The sequence below is a fragment of the Ictidomys tridecemlineatus genome, chromosome 10, assembly GCF_052094955.1.
Source record: "Ictidomys tridecemlineatus isolate mIctTri1 chromosome 10, mIctTri1.hap1, whole genome shotgun sequence".
Taxonomy (NCBI): Eukaryota; Metazoa; Chordata; class Mammalia; order Rodentia; family Sciuridae; genus Ictidomys; species Ictidomys tridecemlineatus.
The window spans coordinates 4,597,070-4,615,869 of NC_135486.1; the positions used below are offsets into that span (position 1 = coordinate 4,597,070).

The 18,800-nt window shown below is 44.1% G+C and overlaps 1 protein-coding gene across 1 annotated transcript in view; it reads right to left on the minus strand.

The window, feature by feature from the left end:
- Nucleotides 1–1,219: 1,219 nt before the first annotated feature.
- Nucleotides 1,220–18,800, minus strand: part of Sell (selectin L) — a 33,817-nt gene continuing 16,236 nt past the window's right edge. The window contains exons 12-19 of the mRNA XM_078023288.1: nucleotides 18,210–18,288; nucleotides 16,111–16,497; nucleotides 15,094–15,201; nucleotides 12,572–12,757; nucleotides 11,341–11,526; nucleotides 9,681–9,809; nucleotides 6,070–6,088; nucleotides 1,220–2,348 (exon numbers count right to left, since the gene is read on the minus strand). Of these exons, the coding sequence (XP_077879414.1) occupies nucleotides 2,330–2,348; nucleotides 6,070–6,088; nucleotides 9,681–9,809; nucleotides 11,341–11,526; nucleotides 12,572–12,757; nucleotides 15,094–15,201; nucleotides 16,111–16,497; nucleotides 18,210–18,288 (1,113 nt within the window). The 3' untranslated portion in view covers nucleotides 1,220–2,329. The remainder of the gene's footprint in view (nucleotides 2,349–6,069; nucleotides 6,089–9,680; nucleotides 9,810–11,340; nucleotides 11,527–12,571; nucleotides 12,758–15,093; nucleotides 15,202–16,110; nucleotides 16,498–18,209; nucleotides 18,289–18,800) is intronic.

Sequence of the window (18,800 nt, forward strand, 5' to 3'; positions counted from 1 at the left end):
CGCAGATTGCCCCATATGTTCTATAATTTCTCACGACTTTTCAACTTCTTTTCTTTTTACCTCCATTACTTTCTCTCTTCTTTCCTTCTCATGCCTCACAGAAGCTAAGTTTTCTTACACAGACACCTCACTTCCACACTTGTACTCCTTAGCTCCTCCCACACTGTGGGCTCTCACCTCTCCCTTGAAGGCTTCTCAGGAAAAGGCAGCTTTCTCCTGAAGCCTTTGGAGGCCGACTGAGACCAGTTTCAGAGAATCATATTTTTAAATGACCACACTGTTATCATCACCTTGGTGACGACTACTGCTAATCCATCAGCACTGGACACACCACTAGCAGAACAGCACTAGGACAAGCTTCGTGCCCAGATGCAGAGGAAGCTCAGTCCAGCCACACTCTGTTCAGGGCCCCCAGAGAGGCTGCATGCGTCAGGAGATGTTGGGAGCCCACGAGATCAGCAGGACCACGGGACAAAGGAGGTGGAGTTTCGCAACCACTCCTGTTTCCCTGTCCCTCCATGGGTTGTGGCTGCTTGGTGATGGCAGATTTTCTTCCTGTCTGTTCCATGGCACTTGTGGACAATGGCCAAGTCAAGAGGGAGAAGAGAGGCAGCCAAGAGGCACGTCAGCTATCAGAGAGCAGGAACTGGGGGAAACATGGACGCCTGCGGATAACTTTCTAAACCACACACATCTTACTCCCCAAAGCAGTCTCCACTGGGGTCCTTGGCCCTGATGTCCCAGTGAACAGCACTCAGAGTGAGGGCTGCCAGTGCAGGCAGTGAGTCTGTGCAGGTTGTGCACTGCACAACTTCAGGGTGCCCCAGGAGCCACCTGAATGTGGATGACACATCCTTGCAGCTATGCAAGATGGAGAGCCTCTGGCACTAGCCTTTGCTGTAATGCAGAACCTGAAATGACTCTGGAAGGGAAAGTGCAATCCTTACCCAAAGCTGCTTCTCTTAAGAAGCACAAAGTCGTAGGAAGGCTGGTCTGGCCATGGGGCAAGGAGGTATTTCTGACTAGGTTCTGATGGGGCCTGTTCTCTCCTGAGAATTTAGCCCTGATCACGTGAAGTCTCATCACTTGCCATGGAGAGAGGTTCGCTGCAACTTGCCCTCAAGGGCGCACTTTCTGATGCTCTCTCTGATTCATTTGGACACACATCTACTGAGGGTCAAACAACCAACTGGACTTTCTGGAGATCTGGCACAATCTCTGCCTTTAAGGAGCATCCAATTTTATTGGAAAGAAATCAGAACATATTACAATTTAAAAAACAAACTGGGTTAGAAGTTTAGATTATACTTAAGTCCAAAAATGCTCGGTACAGACTGACCTTGTAGAGGGACGCCAGGGAGGGGAGACTGCCACTGGCTGGCCAAGGTGAGAGCTAGTGAAGAAGGAGGGCGAGGGCGGGTGCTGCCAGGAGTCTAAGGGCTGAAGCGGGAGGTGGTAGGAGACCTGGGGCAGGGGAAGGGGCATTCAGCAGGAGTCAGGGAGTCCCTCTCCTGCAGAGCTGAGGAGATGCCACCTGCAGCCAGAATTTCAGTGAAGCTTCTTGTGTGTTAACAATAGTGCTCAGAGAGAAGCAGGGACTCAGACGTGTGGATGGGTCTCATAGGAAGAGACAGAGGCACCCACAACTTCCAAACAGCTCTGGCCATCACCGTGTCCCCTCCTTTGTCTAGTGCTGAGATGCTGCGTGTGGAAGTTGGCCAGCTGAGAAGGGAGATGGCCGAGGAGGCGGGCAGGCTGCAGGTGGCTGGATAGGATGGCCTCCCTTACACAGGTGAGCTACAGTGCAGTGGAGAGCCCCTTGAGCAGAGCCCCTTTGATCTACTGCAGTTGGAAAGCATCAAACATCAGTTGTATGAATTTGCCTTAGGAGTGTCCTCCCACAGATACATGGAGGACAGAGGAGACAAAGTTTGATCTGCAAGAAAACTGATGCCGTAGTTGCATATGTAGAAAATTTTTGCTATATTTGTCATTAGGTACAGCATTTAGTTGAAACAAGAGTTAGCAAAGAACAATCTCAGATGTCTTACTATTCCATAATAGTTCTTTACCTATTTTCTTATTGGTTTCCCCAAAGAGAAGATATTAAAATACTGAGCCATATAAACACCTATGGGGGATAGGAGCCCAGGGATGAATAAGGGAATAAATGTGAGCAGATGGAACTGTTGACACGTGGAAATCCTTTTCAGGTGCACTGAAGAAAAACACTGCATCCTGGACACAGTGAATGCCACCATGCAGGCCTCTTTGAGGAAGGACCAAGGAGTCTTCAGTGCCTCAAGAGTTTTCTTTCACAGAGGGTCGATTAGTATGGGTCATCCATGCTGGAAAAAAAGCACAAGAGTATAAAATTGCAAAAATTAAAATGTTAGTAGCAAAAGTCAATACTCATTAGTGGTAAGAAGAGGAAAAAGGAACTTATGTCAGCTGGAAATTTTAGGCAAGATGTGGACCATTTTAAGGCAAACAGGAAGAGTCCTAGAACAGCAGTTCTCACTTTCAGGTTAAAATATCAACTCTGATCGGTAGGTGTGTGGGGCCTGAGGTTCTGCATCTCTAAGAAGCTTCCTAGTGATGCTCATGCTGCTGGTTCACCGACCACACCTGGACAAAGGCCTATGGTTCAACCCTTGTCTCTAGATCCACTGAGTTTGGAGCTAATTGCAAGCCAGGGAAGTGAAAGATAAAAAGCAACATGCTCAAATGGGAAGTTAAATCAGAGAAGATCAAAGCTCAGGAAGGGAATGGAGGTAACTCTAAATGCCTGATTATGGTGGGATAAGCCTTACAGAGATGTTAACCAATTTTGTTTTCTGAAATAAATGCCACATTTTTGTTGTGATACAACTCTCATTCTTGGAAAGGATGGGTGAAACCAAATTTAGTACATCTTAGCACCTTTCAAAGGAGAGCTATATTCTGAGGCTCTGGTCTCATGATGAACTGTCAGGGTAAACCACAGTTCAGCAGCTGCAAATTTTGCTCACCAAAAGAGATAAAAATGTTTCTGAAAACATGGGCCCACATGTGCCCTCCTCTGAGGTTGGCATCATATCTTCCTGTGTATCTTGGGTGTAGCTTTCACTCAGGTAGAATTTAGACACTAGAAACCAAATGAGGTGGCAAACAGAACCAGTTTGCAGAAGAGCCAAAATAACCAGCATGAATCGAAACCACAAATGCCCAGAGAGTGCTTCATTCACTACCCAAAAGGTAACAGGAATGTGCACCAAGAACTATGAGAGTCAGCTCAAGACTTTAAAAATGATGCACAGTGTATAGTGTGATCACTTCATTTTACTTTAGGTTTGTTCTGGAAATATGTCCTATCTTTTTCACCCACCCTTCCTCAGTGCCATCACACAATGGTTTAGTGTGAAAAAAATGTCACATTCCTGGAAGAGGAGGGCATCTTACCACTTGATTGACAACTTTAACCTGGGAATCCAGAGTCCCGAGTTCTAGAAGCACAAGAACATGCCCTCTGGACCCAGGTGCAGACCAGGCTCTGTTCTGCCATTTAGACTAGTGACCTTAGCCTATAGCTCCCTGTGCCTGTCTCTTTAGTGTCAGGGGTATTAATAGTACCTTTTCCAAAGGCTTATAGGCAGTATTCATTCATTTTGTATGTAATTCTATCAGCAACATAGAATTAATATTTGATAAAAGTTTAACTCTGTCGCTAGCTCAAGGCCTATAGGAGAGTTATTTAATTATAAGCTCAGTGATGAATAGTTTGGACATTATGCTTACCAACATTCTTTACATATTTAAAATTCAGTGATTCTATGAATCAAGGTCACTGTGGTGAACAGTGAAAGGTGTCCTAAGGCAGCTGTGCAGTTGTGAGGTCGTTCTAGAATATCTGGGGAAGCACTCAACACAGGGAGCCATTCTTTGCTCCCAGCCCCTCCTCCACAGCTCCTCAATAATACACAGGCTCCAGCCAGCTCCACTCACTAGCCCTGGGCATGATCTCATGCTTACACCACCATGTCATTGTTTATGTCATTTCCCTCCTTAATGTCTTCACAAGTCACTCCATAAATCCAAGCCTACCCGTCCATCAGGAAGCACCCAGGCTCCACCTTCTACACACGTTTTTTGTGTGATCACCAAGCCCACTGGTCTTTCATTTTTAAGATATAAAATTCAGTAGTCATTACTATACTATGCTTTGTATTCTTCTAATTTTTTCTATATTTCTGTCTTGACTGCCCAACTAGATAATAATAATCTCCCTGAGGTTAGGGACAAGGGATTACTCCTCTTGGTTGCTCAGTCAAGCTTAGCACTATTCCAACATGAAGTGTTCAGTAAACAACTTTTAATTGAATCACTGTAAACATAATCGAACCCTTAAACCTAATATGGCAATCTGCTTAACTTGATAATTAACTTAATGTTAATACTCTGCCATCCAGCAACTCTTTTTGTCCCTCACGGACATTAAAAAAAAAAAAAAATTAGAATTGATCAGCTCCACCCAGTGGCAATTAAAACAGGTGGTTCCTGTGGCCAGAAAAAAGCTCTGGGTAGATTGCACCAGAAAAAAACTTTCACTCAGTGGGTGGGAGCATGAAAGAAATCTTTACATCTTGCGGGTTTCCTGCCACAGAGATAGGGAGGCCAGCCCCCAAAAGAGACCCCTTTCTTATCAAGATGCCTTCTACACAGTTGAAGACAAGATAGAGTCATCAAGCAGGAGAGAAGACTCTCCATTGGCTATGTTCCTGTCCAGTTAGCTGCACAACCCTCCTTCAGAGCCCGACTTTAAAGGCATAAACATAGGTTCTACTCCCCTCCTCATCCCAGTGACTCCTCAGCCCTTTGCCCTCTGACTTCATCTTGTGTCTGCACTGGGAACGCTCTCCCAGGGATGCCATGTTATAGCCCCTGGAACCTTGCTGTTCTCCCAGCCACATCGAGACTATTTCCACTTCCTTCTTCCCTAGATTTGTGGCCTCGAGTCTCCCTCCCCTTGTTGGGCCCGTCTCCTTCTCCTCCTTCCTTAGCTGACTTAGATACTGATGCTCCTCTGGCTGCCACCCTCTCCCAGGTCCTCTTCCTTTCCCACGCTCCCACTGTCCCTGGGTTCCTGTGCACCCTCCTGTGATGGTCGTCACCTCCTGAAATGAGAGAACCCCAAATCCATATCTCCTGCCCCTTGTGCTGGAGAGACCCAACACGCTGTGGGTGACCCTCAGACACCTGAAGCTCAGCATGTACAAACCTGAGCTTGAGATCTTCACGTCCCAAATTGCTCCTTCTCTTATGTTCATGTCTCAGCGGTAAACACCACCCTCAGTAGTTCCCAGGTCGGACTCAGGCAGCCTCTTTGACTCTTTTCTCTCTCTCTCTCTGTGTCTCTCTGGCAATTACGCACCACATTCGATTGATCCTACCTCTTGTCACCTCATGAACCCAGCCTCACCTCACTGTGGTTTCTCTAATTTGAAGATTTAAGATTTAAGACCAAACTAAAAAAAAATATAGATTGTTTCTTTGGAAAAACTATGTTTAGAATTCATGATCCCAATTTTTTTCTACATTTCTGAAGATCAGTGCTTATTAGAGTCACAATTTTCGACCCTTTTGTGTTAGACATTTGAGGCCCTGGGGTCTGGGGATGTATGTTCTTCCTAAGGTCTGGGGTATATTAGTTGCTCAAAAAGTATTTATGGAATGGAGTGTTTCTCAGAGATTGTATGTATTCTCCATATGTGTTCAGATAGGACAAGAAAAAACACAACATGATGCTTTTAACCCTTAAAGAAATTTCAGGGATGATCATGAAAACACCCTTCCTAAAAAAATATTACTTATACATTTATTCATTCTGCTGCACTAGTACCAAAAAAAAAAAAAAAAAACCAAACAGATTTCAAGGGAGGCTATGATTTGGCACTGTATATGGAAATTTTTTACGTGAGAAACCCCCTCCATTTAAATAACTAGTATGGGGTCAGTGTGACTAGCTATAACAGGAAGTATTTGAAGAGAAGAAGAGTACAGATATGGAAACTTCTCATTGATAAGACTTACCATTTCTGAGATTTCTTGCCTAAAAAAAAAAATAGAAAAAATGGCATTAACAAAAAGTAGACAATTTCAATTTTTTGAACTAAGGGAGAAGGGATATGTTCCAACCCTCACGAATGCCTGTTGAGGCCTACCATGCATTTGTTAGGGGGACCTCCATGTGTGATGGGAGGAACTTGAGGCTCTGGCTTGATGCTCTAATTCAAACCGTGGCAGATTCTCAAACAGCAGGCTTCTTCCCAAAGGGGTATGGCTGCTGATACTGTAAGAATATGTGCCATTGTATATCAGCCTCTTCCCAGTGGGATGCACTAGAGACTTTCACTAGGAATTGCATCAAAGTGTCTTGAGTAGCTGACGTTTTTTACCCTATAGACACAGTGACTGTGGTTGTGATCCTTCTTTTGATTTCCTGCAAGGAAATCTGGGGCCAGAGCCAAGATCCTCACTTCTCAAGTATATAGGATTTTATGACACACAGTTTTGTGTCCTAACTTAACCCTCGGTTCCCAATCTTTTTAGCTGATTTTATTTGCTATGTTGGATGCATTTTGTCAACTGTCTTATATGCTTTTGGAAAAAAGCAGAATATAAATAAGCAAATTAATGAGTGGTCTACAGAGTTCGGGTCTGGAGGAAATCAAGCAAAAGAAAAAGAAACAGTGAGCTCTTGGAAGAGACAGAATCATGAGGGTGGGGCTGCACGTTTCAGTGGCTGTAAACTGGCACACTAGAGGCACCCCACCCAGGTGCAAGCCCTATTTTGCCACCTGTGTGTAGCGTGGTGTTTTGAACTCGTTCTCTGTAAGCCACAATTTCTTCATCTGTAAAAGGGGGACAATGATTGCTGCTTCCTCAGCAGCAGTTATGCTGGTTCAAAGCGTCCAGGCCAGGGCTTACCACAGACAATGCTCACCTACTGTTTTAATCCTTTCAAGTGTCAGGAATTATGACTTTAAATCCTTTCTGCCAAAATCAGCCTGCTGATGACATGGGCCAAATTCACTTGATCAGGGAGAATCAAGTCTGAATTAACTTCAAGTTCCATTTGTTTATCTTCATAGAAATATATATTTTTTTCTTTTAGGAACAGTAAATCAACAATAGATGACAAAAAATCTGTTCCTACTGAGAAAGTTTCTATTTGAAGAAAAGGGAACTAAGGGGCCATATGTTCAGTTTCATGCCCTGTCCTAACCCTGCATGTTGGTTCAGATGGAAAATTGAACTGAGAAAAGAACAGTCTTATGAATCTGAAGGCTAGTTCTTTTGGGGAACATATCTGGATGGGAGTCTGACCTCTGACCCTAATCCCTGCTAAGAGATTTTGGAGATTTGGTCTAAAAAAAATCATTGCCTCTATTTCTTCTTTGCCAAGAGGCTAGTGGTTGTGACTTCTCAGGAATGATGGTGTCAGGAGCAGTGTGTCTGGATGGGCCCTACAAAGCACAGCAGATTTGGGGAGCCTTCCCTCCTGTGTACAGGAAAAGAGAGCTACAGTCTGGATACCAAGACTCCTAGGGAGGGGCAGTGCAAGGTTTGGAGCATCCAACTAAGAAGGACAGGGATCACTTCCTTGGCCAGCATGCTCTAAATTGTCATCTGTCCTCATCTTCAGATTTCTGAATCCAATAAAAATTAGAAAATTCTTGGAAGACTAAATATCATATATACACAGAGATTATTCTTTACTTTTATCCTTGTAAATGCATTAATTAAAGGTCTGTGAATTGAGGCTAGGGACATAGCTACCATTTATAACATTGTCTCTATAATATCCTTCATGTTTTAAAGAACCAACTTACAACTAAAACTTTAGAAGAGAAAGCCACTTATATGAAAGTCAGAGATCCTGGTAGAAGATTCACAAATGGAGACATCTACATGTTGCATTAACTCTGACTTCCCACAGAGTCAGGGATCTCTGGGGCTCTGGCTCTTGGTGGCATAACTGTAACTAGCCTAAGTGCCCGTTATCTGTTTCCTGTTTGCCCCATACTGATTCCCACAGCAGGGGCATGCAGTTTTCAAGTTATCAGATTGAGATCTTGTACAGAAATGACTCCCAGGTAAAAAACGTAAAAAACAATCCTACTGCCTTTCTCACCTACTCATACAAGAGTCTTAGCCAGCTCACCCCTCAAGAAAAACGCATGACCTTGATTCTATTCTTTGAATTTCTGGCTAAAAGCTAAGAATTTGGAGACAAGCATCCTCCTTATAAAGGTGACTTTCATCCCCAAAGTCCTTAAAATTCCACATCCAGGGCAGGGCACATCCCAGGGCAGGGCACAGGTGTAACTAACACTCTATTCTCCAGCCCCTGGCTCTGCCCTCATCACCCAAGGCAGGAAGAAAGAAAGGACAGTTGAGGTCAGGCTTGGACGTCTCCATGGAAGGAATGGTCACTGGTGACAGGCAGCTGTCACTCTTCTTTCCCCAAGAACTGAGGGAATGTGATGGCGGAATCCAGTCCCCTGGAATTCACAGCAGCAGGGAGGACACTGTGTCTGCTCAGTGCTCTCAGGTTTTAGTTACTGAGGTTCTTCCTCCCAGGTTGTGCCCCCTCCATGTCTTTCAGGTTGGTGAGAAAATGAATCTGGCATCTCCTTAACTGTGGATGAAAGATTGGAGCAGAGTGCAGGACCAGGGACTGGAGGAGAAGATTCCTGGAATTGCCACTGTGCATGGCATCCCACATCCAGTGACAGAACACATGCTGCCTTACTGGAAGGAAGGGAAACTTAAATGTCAACCCATTGATGCCACAGAGAGTTAGCACAGAGGAGTTGGTCTGCACTTGCTTTGAAGCTGTCCATGGCCCCTGAACTTGAAACAGGTGTATCTTAAAAGCTGCCCAGTGCCTGTGAGTTGTAGCTGTGAATGGTTCTGCCAAGGGAGTCGGCCACATGTGGCAGTGAACACCAAGGCCTGCTGCAGACTCTTGCCCACCTTCAGGGGTGGGCCCTGCAGGGGGCAACGGGGAGTGACACTGTGTGCCTCTCTGCTCTGCTGATGTTCCACTCTGAGTCCAGGAAGCAGACAGTAGCTGCTCAGGGCAGTCCTGCTCTGCCTTCTCCTTTCCAGCCCAGGCTGGAGGTCGGTGCACATGGAGTTATTGGTTACAGCTGTGGCCTTCCTTGGTGATAGCAGGGAGAGGATGGGGGGTTTCCCCCAGGGACAGTCCAGAAACAGACAGGACTGGGACTCTTCAAGAAGTCAGGCTTTTGAGAGCAGCACCTGAAAACCTTAGTGGATGTTAGGTTCACTTCTCAGTGAAACTGTAAAACTGAAATCAGAGGCATGTAGGTGCTTAGAGGACAGAGATTATGCCTTCCTATCTCACAGTTAAATAAGAGTAAACATCTCAGTTAGTTGTTATCCCCCTAGCAAGATGTCTTCAATATAATAGGCATTTTCAAAATTTGCCTAATGAAAAATAAGTCAGTCAGCCTGCTTTAATGGAGGTGTGTCCTGGGTTGATTGTCTATAGAACTTTAAGCTTGGCATCCTGCTTCAATTGAATCTATTACACTCAATTTCCTGTGAGCCTCTTTCTTTCCTTTTTTCTCTTTAAATCTGTGTTATTTTCATAAGCATTTAAAACCACATACCTTTTCTTAATCGCCTTGCCAACCAAATGATAAATGCCAACCCAGAGAATGCAGTGACTATGACTGCCACAGGTATGAAGAGGGGATTATAGTCACCTTCCTTTATCATGGAGAAACTTCTGTCTGATTCTGAAACAGAAGGTAGGAAGGCACACATGAGATCACAGCATCATTTCCTTGGTGCAGCTCCTAATTCTTGACATTTTCCCTCCTGGCTTCCCATTACAGCCTCTTGATGACCATGACAAATCTGATGCAGGGGAAAGCCCCCCAGGAGTCTACTGGAGAAGGGAAATTTAAACATCAATCAATTGATTGACAGAGGAGTTGGTCTGAAGCAGACTGGCCCAGCCTTTAGCCTAGTGCCTAGAGATTCTCTGTCGCCTGATGGGTGTTTGGTAGAATTCCTGGGAATGTCTACAAAATCTTGGCAAGAAAAAGTTATCATTGTATTGAGGCCATGGCTTTGTCAAAGGTTGGACCTCAAACATGGAGAAGATCTACAAAGTCAGATACAGCTTGAGGAAAAAGAGAAGCCAATGATTGACCTGGGAAACTTGTCAAAGGAAACTACTAGTGTTTTTACTTTAAGCACACGTGCAATCGTAAGCACTAGAGTTTATGTACCAAGACCTGCAGTGTTCTATCAAGTGATGTAGGCCTACCACCTCCTTCCACTTCCTTCCCCAACAAGGAAAAGGACTCAGTTACACATCCTTTGTGAATATAAACTCAGTCCATTTGCAGTTTCATTTTTATTGAAAAAGTTCCAATGTGAGAAACCTGCCTTGGATACCTCCTGATGAAGGAAGCTACCTTCCCATGTTGGCACAGGGTCCAACTGGGGCCCTTGATCCTCGAGCTGCTTTGCTGAGCACTCACACAGTGCCTCCACCCGACTCTCAAATACAGGATGCTGAGAGGCTGAAGTTCCCAGAGGTACCAAACAGGCACCTGTTGGCTTGAGGAAGATGAGGGAATGGATGCTAGCCAGGCTGCAAAGCAAACGTACCCGACAACCTGAGGCTCAGAGGCCTTCTTGCCGCTCCTCTGCCTGCCCCACTGCACTCTAGACACACAGAGGTTAGCTTCTCTAGTGACTTCAACAGACCCCAACCCAGAAGGCCCTCTGTAGCCTGTGCAGATGGCATGTGGGGCAGACCTCATGGCCATCCTCTCATATGCTAATTTAATGTGCCTTTGATCCAGCAAGTGTTGCTGGCACCTGTCAGGTGGAGGAGAGAGGAAGGTGAAGAAGACAGTCCTGCTCTTGCTCAGACTTGGGAGACATCAGCTGAGGGGCAAGTGAGAAGAATCCATGATTTGGGGAATTAGATGGCCATGGATGACCTCTGAGGAGGCATTTCAAGGGACTAACAGAGAAGAGAAGTCAGAGAGCAGAGGAAGAGAACAATGGAGAAGAGCTAAGTCACAGAGACAGCGGGTTAGATTTTAAAAGTTCAGACAGGAAGTGTTGAGAATGAAAAACAGAAATGGCTGTCACTGGAGGAGAAGACAAGGACAGCCAAGCATTTTATAGTAAAGTAATGCATACAAACTTGTATTGTACAAAATGAAGCATCAAGTTTAGTAGATGTGTCCCACTGCCTGTGTGTCCATCAGCCCATCTTCAAGTCTTCTGTGTATTGGGCGAACTTACGTTGACATATTGGATGAGGACTGGACCAGATTCCAGAGGATCCACAAACAGTTCTCTTCTCCCCAATTAGCTCGGTTCCCTCTGAGCAGCTGAAGGTGCACGTGGAGGTAAAACTGAAGTTGGCCAGGGGGTGAGTGCAGTCCATGGACCCCAAGTCAGGTGCTGTCAGAGGCTCACACTGAATCACTTCAATGGAAAAGAAAGAACAGAAGAACTCAAGATAGTACTTCGGAACAGAGAACTTCTCCCTTGACCAAAGATTTTTAGCCAAAGCCATCTGACCTAAGATGGGACCATCCACAGGCATATAGCAGTCCCCATTTCTAGACGTTACTTCTGGTGATGCTTCCAGACTTTATCTTCTTGGAATGGTGATGAGTGGTAGGTTGGGGGTGAAGCCCCAGCAGCCCTGATGAAGCAGCAGGGCACACACCTTGCCTAACAGCACCCTGGAGTATTCTCACAAATGTGCAGAATCTCCACCTTCTCTCCTGTTGTAGAGCTCACCCAGGAAGCTTTGAAAAACATCCCAACTTTACAATCCAATAAAATTTGGTAGATGGACTTTGAGAAAGGATGTTGATGTTTCTTTTAAGAACTGAACTATTAAACCAGTGTTTCAGGAGGATAAATGTAGAAAATGTCATCAGAACTTCCCACATGCAGACAACCACCAATATTCTTCCATGTGCGGATAATCTTTTCAGTTAAAAAGGAAAATAAAAACCCCTTAATTTCAAATGTAAAATGATGAAGAGATTGGTTTGTTTTTCAAAGAACTTATTCTCCTGTGAGTTTAAGGATGGGAAACATAAAGATAATCTTAGGAAACACCAAATTTAAAAATCAAGAAAGAATTCCATCGTGGGATGAAAATTCTTTGGTGTTAAGTAGGACACCAACTAGTAGATATCATTGACACGAGAGGAACAAAATTTATTCCTCAGCAAGACTGCTCATGCCATGGCAATGAGGAAAATAAAAAATACAATATCGCTGTGTTGTATTGCTCTAAACAGGCTATACAGTGTTAGATGACTGTAGAGACCATATTTTTGTTTGGGGGGATTATTTTTAATTTTAGTAAGAATAACCCCTTAGAAAAGCTTCACAGCACAATCTAAGGTTACAGCACACTCTTAAAGAGGATGCAGATTTCTTAGCAAGTCTCTGCTACATCTTCTCGGACTGTAAACCCAGGAGTACCATGGCCAAACCTGGAGTTACTCACCATGACAGGTTGGTTCTAGAGATGACCAGTTTCCCAAAGGGCCACAGTGTGTTTCCTCCATCCCATTTAGGTTTGTTCCCTCAGAGCAGTTGAAGGCACACTGCGATCCGAAGCTGAAGGCTCCCAAAGGGTGAGTGCAGTCCATGCTGCCCAGCTCTGGGGCCTCCAAAGCCTCACACTGGACCACTTCAGTAAGGAAGAGACAGTGTTGGGAAGGGTTAAGAGGGCCTGATAGATTTGATTCGTACCACTGCCATTTAATAGCCATGTGTCTGTCTTAGAGTCCAAAGAAATATTTCTGAAAGAAATGGTCCCTGAACTATGTATTCAAAATGAACTGTTGTGTTGGCTATTTATGAAATGATAGACAGGGTCATGAGCAGAGTCAGTGAGATAAAAAGCCTGTTTGGTAAGTGGAGAACAAGTATTTTGATGTTACTAGCAAGAAGAGAATGATGTGAGATGAGTCTAGGAAGAAAGATAGGACTTAACGAGGATCTCTTATATATTAAGGATTACTCTAGGCCTTGAGAGGCTTAAATTTCATCCTGTAGGAGAAATGTTAGGCACAAATATAAGGGTAGATGGTCACATGTGTGCTGTTTGATTACTTTTAATTGTCTACCTGCCTGTGGTACATTTGAGGAGAGCTAATTTAAAGTTGGAGAGCTCATCTAGTAGACTACTGCAGTCATTTAGGAGAAAAACATGTGGGTAATGATATAAGAGTTGACAGGAGACATATTGGAAATTTATAAGTCCTGCATATTAGTGTGCATTACCTTGCATCAAACAATGGGGGAGGTGAGAGTCTCACAGTGTCCATGTACACAGTGGTTTCATGTTCCAGCTCTAGAACATGGTTTATCTCACACTGAGGTAAAGTTACAGAAAGGGAAGCCAGCTGGGACAGTGGACTTTATAGGCTTTTGGACATCACAAAAGAAATCCTTAGCATATTTGGAGTTGAGGGCTAGAGACAGATTTCTCAGTTCAAAGACCAGATAGACTTGTGGGTTAACAAAAGTCAGTAAATTTGACCAAAGGGAACATGCAGAGTCAGAAGCACCACAGGAAAAAAAGACAGAAGTTGAGAAATAATAACAGAAGTTGAGCTGGGATTATTGCTTATGTAGGAACCCGAAGAATGATGTTCAGTGGAACAGAAAGATTGGCATAATGGAAAGCAAGACAAAAACAAAACAAAACAAAAACCTACAATTTTTTAAAGTAGGGAAATGGGAATACACTTACATAAGGCTTAAAAAATAAAGTTCCAGAACAGGAGTAAAATTTTAGGTACCAGTCCTGGCTCAGAGATTAAGAAAAATGAGTTGGATCTATTCCAGTCAGTTGACATCTGAATCCACTTTGGCTTTAAGTCATATTCTTTACAAATATTGCTTTTGTCAATAATTTTCTATTCTATACATCAGACACTTAAAACTTATTCTGAAACTACCAACATCAGTCACAGTATCGAGTGTCTCCTTCAGTAGTGGGTGGCAGGGTCAAGGCCTGGCTTTAACCTGGATGTTCCCTCCTTTCCATTTCCACCTCCTTGCCTCTGAGTGACTGACAAAGACCAGGAAGAGCCACTCCATCGCCCACCATGTGCTTCCAGGTTAACTGCCCACTTGCCGGGGAAGACGCTAAGGAGCTGCTCACTGCAGATAAGGCTGGGCTCCTTCACCAGCAGCTCCAGGCCCTGGGCTCACTGCAGCTTGTCTCCCTCACACTCAATTGTGAACAGATAAGATTTCCCTTAACTAACCAAAAATCCTTTAAGGGAAGGTTTTATGACAGATCTTCCATGGTGTTCTCCTGAAATACTTAGCCCAAGTGAACATGGAGAATTTGCTGTTACACATCTCTGACATACGCTATGAATCATCATGAACTTTTCTCCTGGCTTTCCCTGTCATCACTTTATAAAAAAGTGAGATTGCCTTCTGGGTAACTCTCTCCTAAGGGTAAAGTGTACAGTTTCTTTCAGACTTTAGATTCCAATTAATAGATCAAGCGCATCAGATTGTGAGCTCCCTGAGAGCAGGAATCAACCCTCACCTGACCCCTTACTGTAGAGCTCAATGCTTGCACTCCACACCTGGTTTCTTATGGTAATCAGAAACACTTATGTTCTGGGAGTGGTGGCCCAAGCCTCTAATACCAGATTCTGGAGACAGAGGCAGGAGGACTGCAAGTTTAAAGCCAGCCTCAGCAATTTACTAAGACCCTCAGCAACTCAGTAAGAGACCCTGTCTTAAACAAACAAACAAACAAACAAAACCCTGTGGATGTAGCTCAGTGAAAGAGTGTCCTTGGGGTCAATCCCTACTACAAAACCAAAACAAAACCACTTCACACTGCCTTGTGAAACCTTTGCAGTAAATGATTGCAAAAGCATAACTTCTGATCACAACTTCCCAATTCTCAGAATGGCTAGTATCATTTCGTCCCAACCAACTTCCATCATAAGCTACAGTGAGTCTTGTTACTTGCAAAGGAGTGAAGGGGCTTACCAAACTGACACTGGGGCCCATAGTGTCCAGCATCACAGTTACAGGTGTAATTGTTGATGGTTTCCACGCATTCTCCGTGGCCACTGCATGACCAAGGCTGGCAAGAAGCTTTAAGAGGGTCAGAGAAACAATGTCTCAATTGATTGCCTTTTAGGATTAATAGATATTTCTTTAGTCATAGGTAACTGTTTATCCCACAATATTTTAATAAGCAGAAAAGGTTTATTTATATGTTCAAAGCACTTTTGCATAAAAATCACATGCTAAAATTTCAGTTTATAAAATATGCTAGGCATACAGCCCAGGACACATGTGCTTTTAAAGTCAACTTGCTGAGAGTAACATGCTGACACCTGGGGAGATGTTGCTTAGGCTGCTTACACTGAAACTCTTGAAATGGCTGGCTTTCAGTGCAATGATGGGTAAATGAAGGCTGGGCCTCACCCACCTCTGCACTGTGCTTGGAGTCCTTCCTTAAGATAAAAAGTCCAAATTTCTAAAGGAGCAGAGATTCCAGTTTACGAGGAACCAAATGAACCATGTTTCAATGATAAAATCCTAAAATCCGGCTTGGAAAAATCCTGGCTGGGCTGGAACTGTTGTGACAGCCACCCAACAAGCCTGTGCAGTGTTGTGCCAGGAGGTCACGGAGGCAGCTTTCAGCCCAGGCTCCTGCTTTACAAGGAGGACACAGGCCAGGTGAGCCCAGCTCTCAGCCAGCCCTGCTCTTGGTGTCCACTTCCTGCCCTCCATCAGGGGCCCTGGCTGTCTAACTCCTCCTCCCTGCCTCCCATATAATGTACTTAGCACCTGGATGGGACGTGAATTAGGGGTATGGATGTGGGGTGTAGGAACTGACTTCACACACCAGAAATGCTCAGCAGTGACCTGATCCATGCCTAGTTGGGGGACAGGAAGCAGATCAGAGTGAGCTAGCTCCTGCTCCCCTTCCCAGCACTCCCATGGGGTAGGTCTGATTATTCTAGCTCAGGTCTTCCTCGTGGCCTGGTCTCCCACCTGTGTAGCAGAGGGCTGCCTTTCGTTTGTGGCAGGCATCGTCATTCCATTTGCCTGAGTCTTTTGTCCTCTTGATGTAGATCTCCACGCAGTCCTCTTTGGATTTCTTGTTGTTGGGCTCCCCAGTTCCCCAGTTCTCTGCTTCTTCAGTGAGAGGCTTGTTGGTTCCCACCCATGTCCATATGTTTCCTATCTTCCGGATTCCTATCCAGTAGTAAAAACGGTTGAAGGGCACTGTCTTCTCCAGGTACTCAATTTCTCCCTTATTTTGTATGGCAACTAAATCTGTGTAATTTTCTTGGCAGAAGTTTCTAGCACTTTGCCAGTTCATGAGTTTTTCAGAATAGTGGTAGGTCCAACAGTCAGTTCCATGATGTGCCAGGAATTCTGAAAGACAGAGCAGGAAGCATGTCTACTCAAGTGTTTCAGCTGAGAAGAGCCCAGCTCTTGTCTCCAGGCTGAGCTGCCACTCAGAGAGGAGGAGCTGAGGGCCCAGGAGGGTAAGTGACCGCTCAGTATCAAGCCCTAGTTGTTAGCAGATGGGAAGCAGAACCCAGACGTCTGCTTGAACATGGGATGTCTTCCTCGTGGCATTGTTTTATATGGACACAATGGTTTTCTAGGTCTATTTTTGTAAAATGTTTATTTTTTCTCAAAATTCCTTTATGTGAAATTTAATTAGCATTTTAGAAATTCAAATTTCATTTTTTATTATCAATCATTTAAAGTTAATATGACATATAACCAATATCATATAACTAATATTTACAGTCTATTATTTTATCCTGGGATGAACCCATTTTCTCCTTTCTCCTAAATGAGAAGCAAAATTAGGACAGAAAGAACCTTGACATATTTTCCTGTACTTTCTTTCATTTCCAAAAAAACCTTTTTTTAAAAAAAACAGGGAAAGCTTGTTGTGGTCCAAGACATATAGACCTAATCACATAGTAATAAAGGCTAATTTACAAATTCAATTATGTAGAATTGTAAAATTGATCACATCAGTTTCTGTATGCAGAGTGACTCGGCTGTTGGTGTTTAATAAACATATGGATGTTTCAAATAGGAGGGCCTTGAAAGAATGAAATTAAACACACAGTAGACCCCGCCCCGTGATGTGCACCATTCTAAGCATGGCAGGATCTATGAGAAATTCGACTATTTAGGAAAGTAAACCCCCCAAAGCTTTCAGCCTACGTGGAATTGTCTTTGGGAGGGCGACTATATTAGAGAAACACCAGCATAGCTTAGGGCCAGTTCTCACGGCCTCCCAAGGGTTCTGGGAAAGGAAGGTCAGGGGAAAAGGAAATGTAATTAATCTTGGTCAAACACGTCAGAAATGATCAGAGAACTAGGACATATATGACCAATGGGAAAAGAGCACCTGCAGTGACCTCTGAACTGGTTGGGAGGAGCCATTCCACTGCAATGCCTGTTCTACCATGGGAGAGGCTGCTGTAGCCACTCTGCAAATAGTGTCTATATGTTGGGGCAACTCAAAGGGCTCTTGAAAAATGAGAGGAACGCTGGGCTCCCTGAGTTGCCAGGTGGCCAGGTGTATGCTGTCAGATGTGATTGGTTGATCAAAGCCGAAAGTTCAGGTGAGGGAGGAAGAAGACATTTATGTACTTGGAATGGGGAAGGGTCCCAGCTATGGCTGGAGCATCTTGAGACTCACTGAAACTTTGTAACATCACTGAGAGGAGGACCATAAAGGGGACCTAAGTCCCCTGCCCTGAAGGAGTTCACATTGGAACTGCAGAAATTGATTTGAAGTACACTGACATATTAACAGAAAAGCCAGTGCTAAATAATGGTGCAGTGTCTTACTACAGATTTCCTATTTAACCTTATTCCTTTTCCATTGAAAGTTTCTTTGGGGATTGTCGGGATTTGGAGTCTGCAGCACAGGCTGTGGCAGGCAAGATTGGGGTTAGAGGTTCCTGGAGAAGTACCGAGGGCTTGAGGAAGAAGAGAGAGGTCACAGAGGAATGGAATTGGTAACAATTTTCCCTGCATCTATGCACACTCAGTGGATATTTGAGAAAATGAACATAAATTAAAAGGCCTAGCAATGTGTGGCTGTCACAACATACCCCAGCAGAGCACTGTCCAGATCCACAACTTGGTGATCCACAAGCCCCTCTGTACACTCTGACATTTCCTTGGAAATATCTACAATAAAACACAGGACAATTTAGATTGGAGACAGGTTTAAAGCACCTGGGAGGGGTGGGGTACCTGCAACTTTCTGAAAGTTCCAGATAAAACACACAAATGCACAAACCCTGTCCCCCATCAGAGGTTTCCCAGACAAGGGACAAAATGTCACACCAAATCTACCCAAACCTCCTGCAGTTTTGTTCCATTTTGATTTCATGTTTCAGTCTCAAATTGCTGATCATCATTGCTCTGATGCTTTTCTATAGCCCAGTAATTTTTGTGCCTGCTTGTCTATGGAGCTATCAGATCAAATTACTGAATATTTGTATATTTGTTAAGTCTTCCTTGGCACTTAATGACCTTTGGTGTATAGATCGACTGCTGTCTTCTCACACTTGATCATGATCAGTCAATGCTTCAAATACCTAAGAGAATTACATAACCAGACTCCAGAGAAGCAAAGCAGTTCATTTTCTTTTTTAAATAAGAAATAAACTTTTGAGAACTGAATGACAGCATCCCAG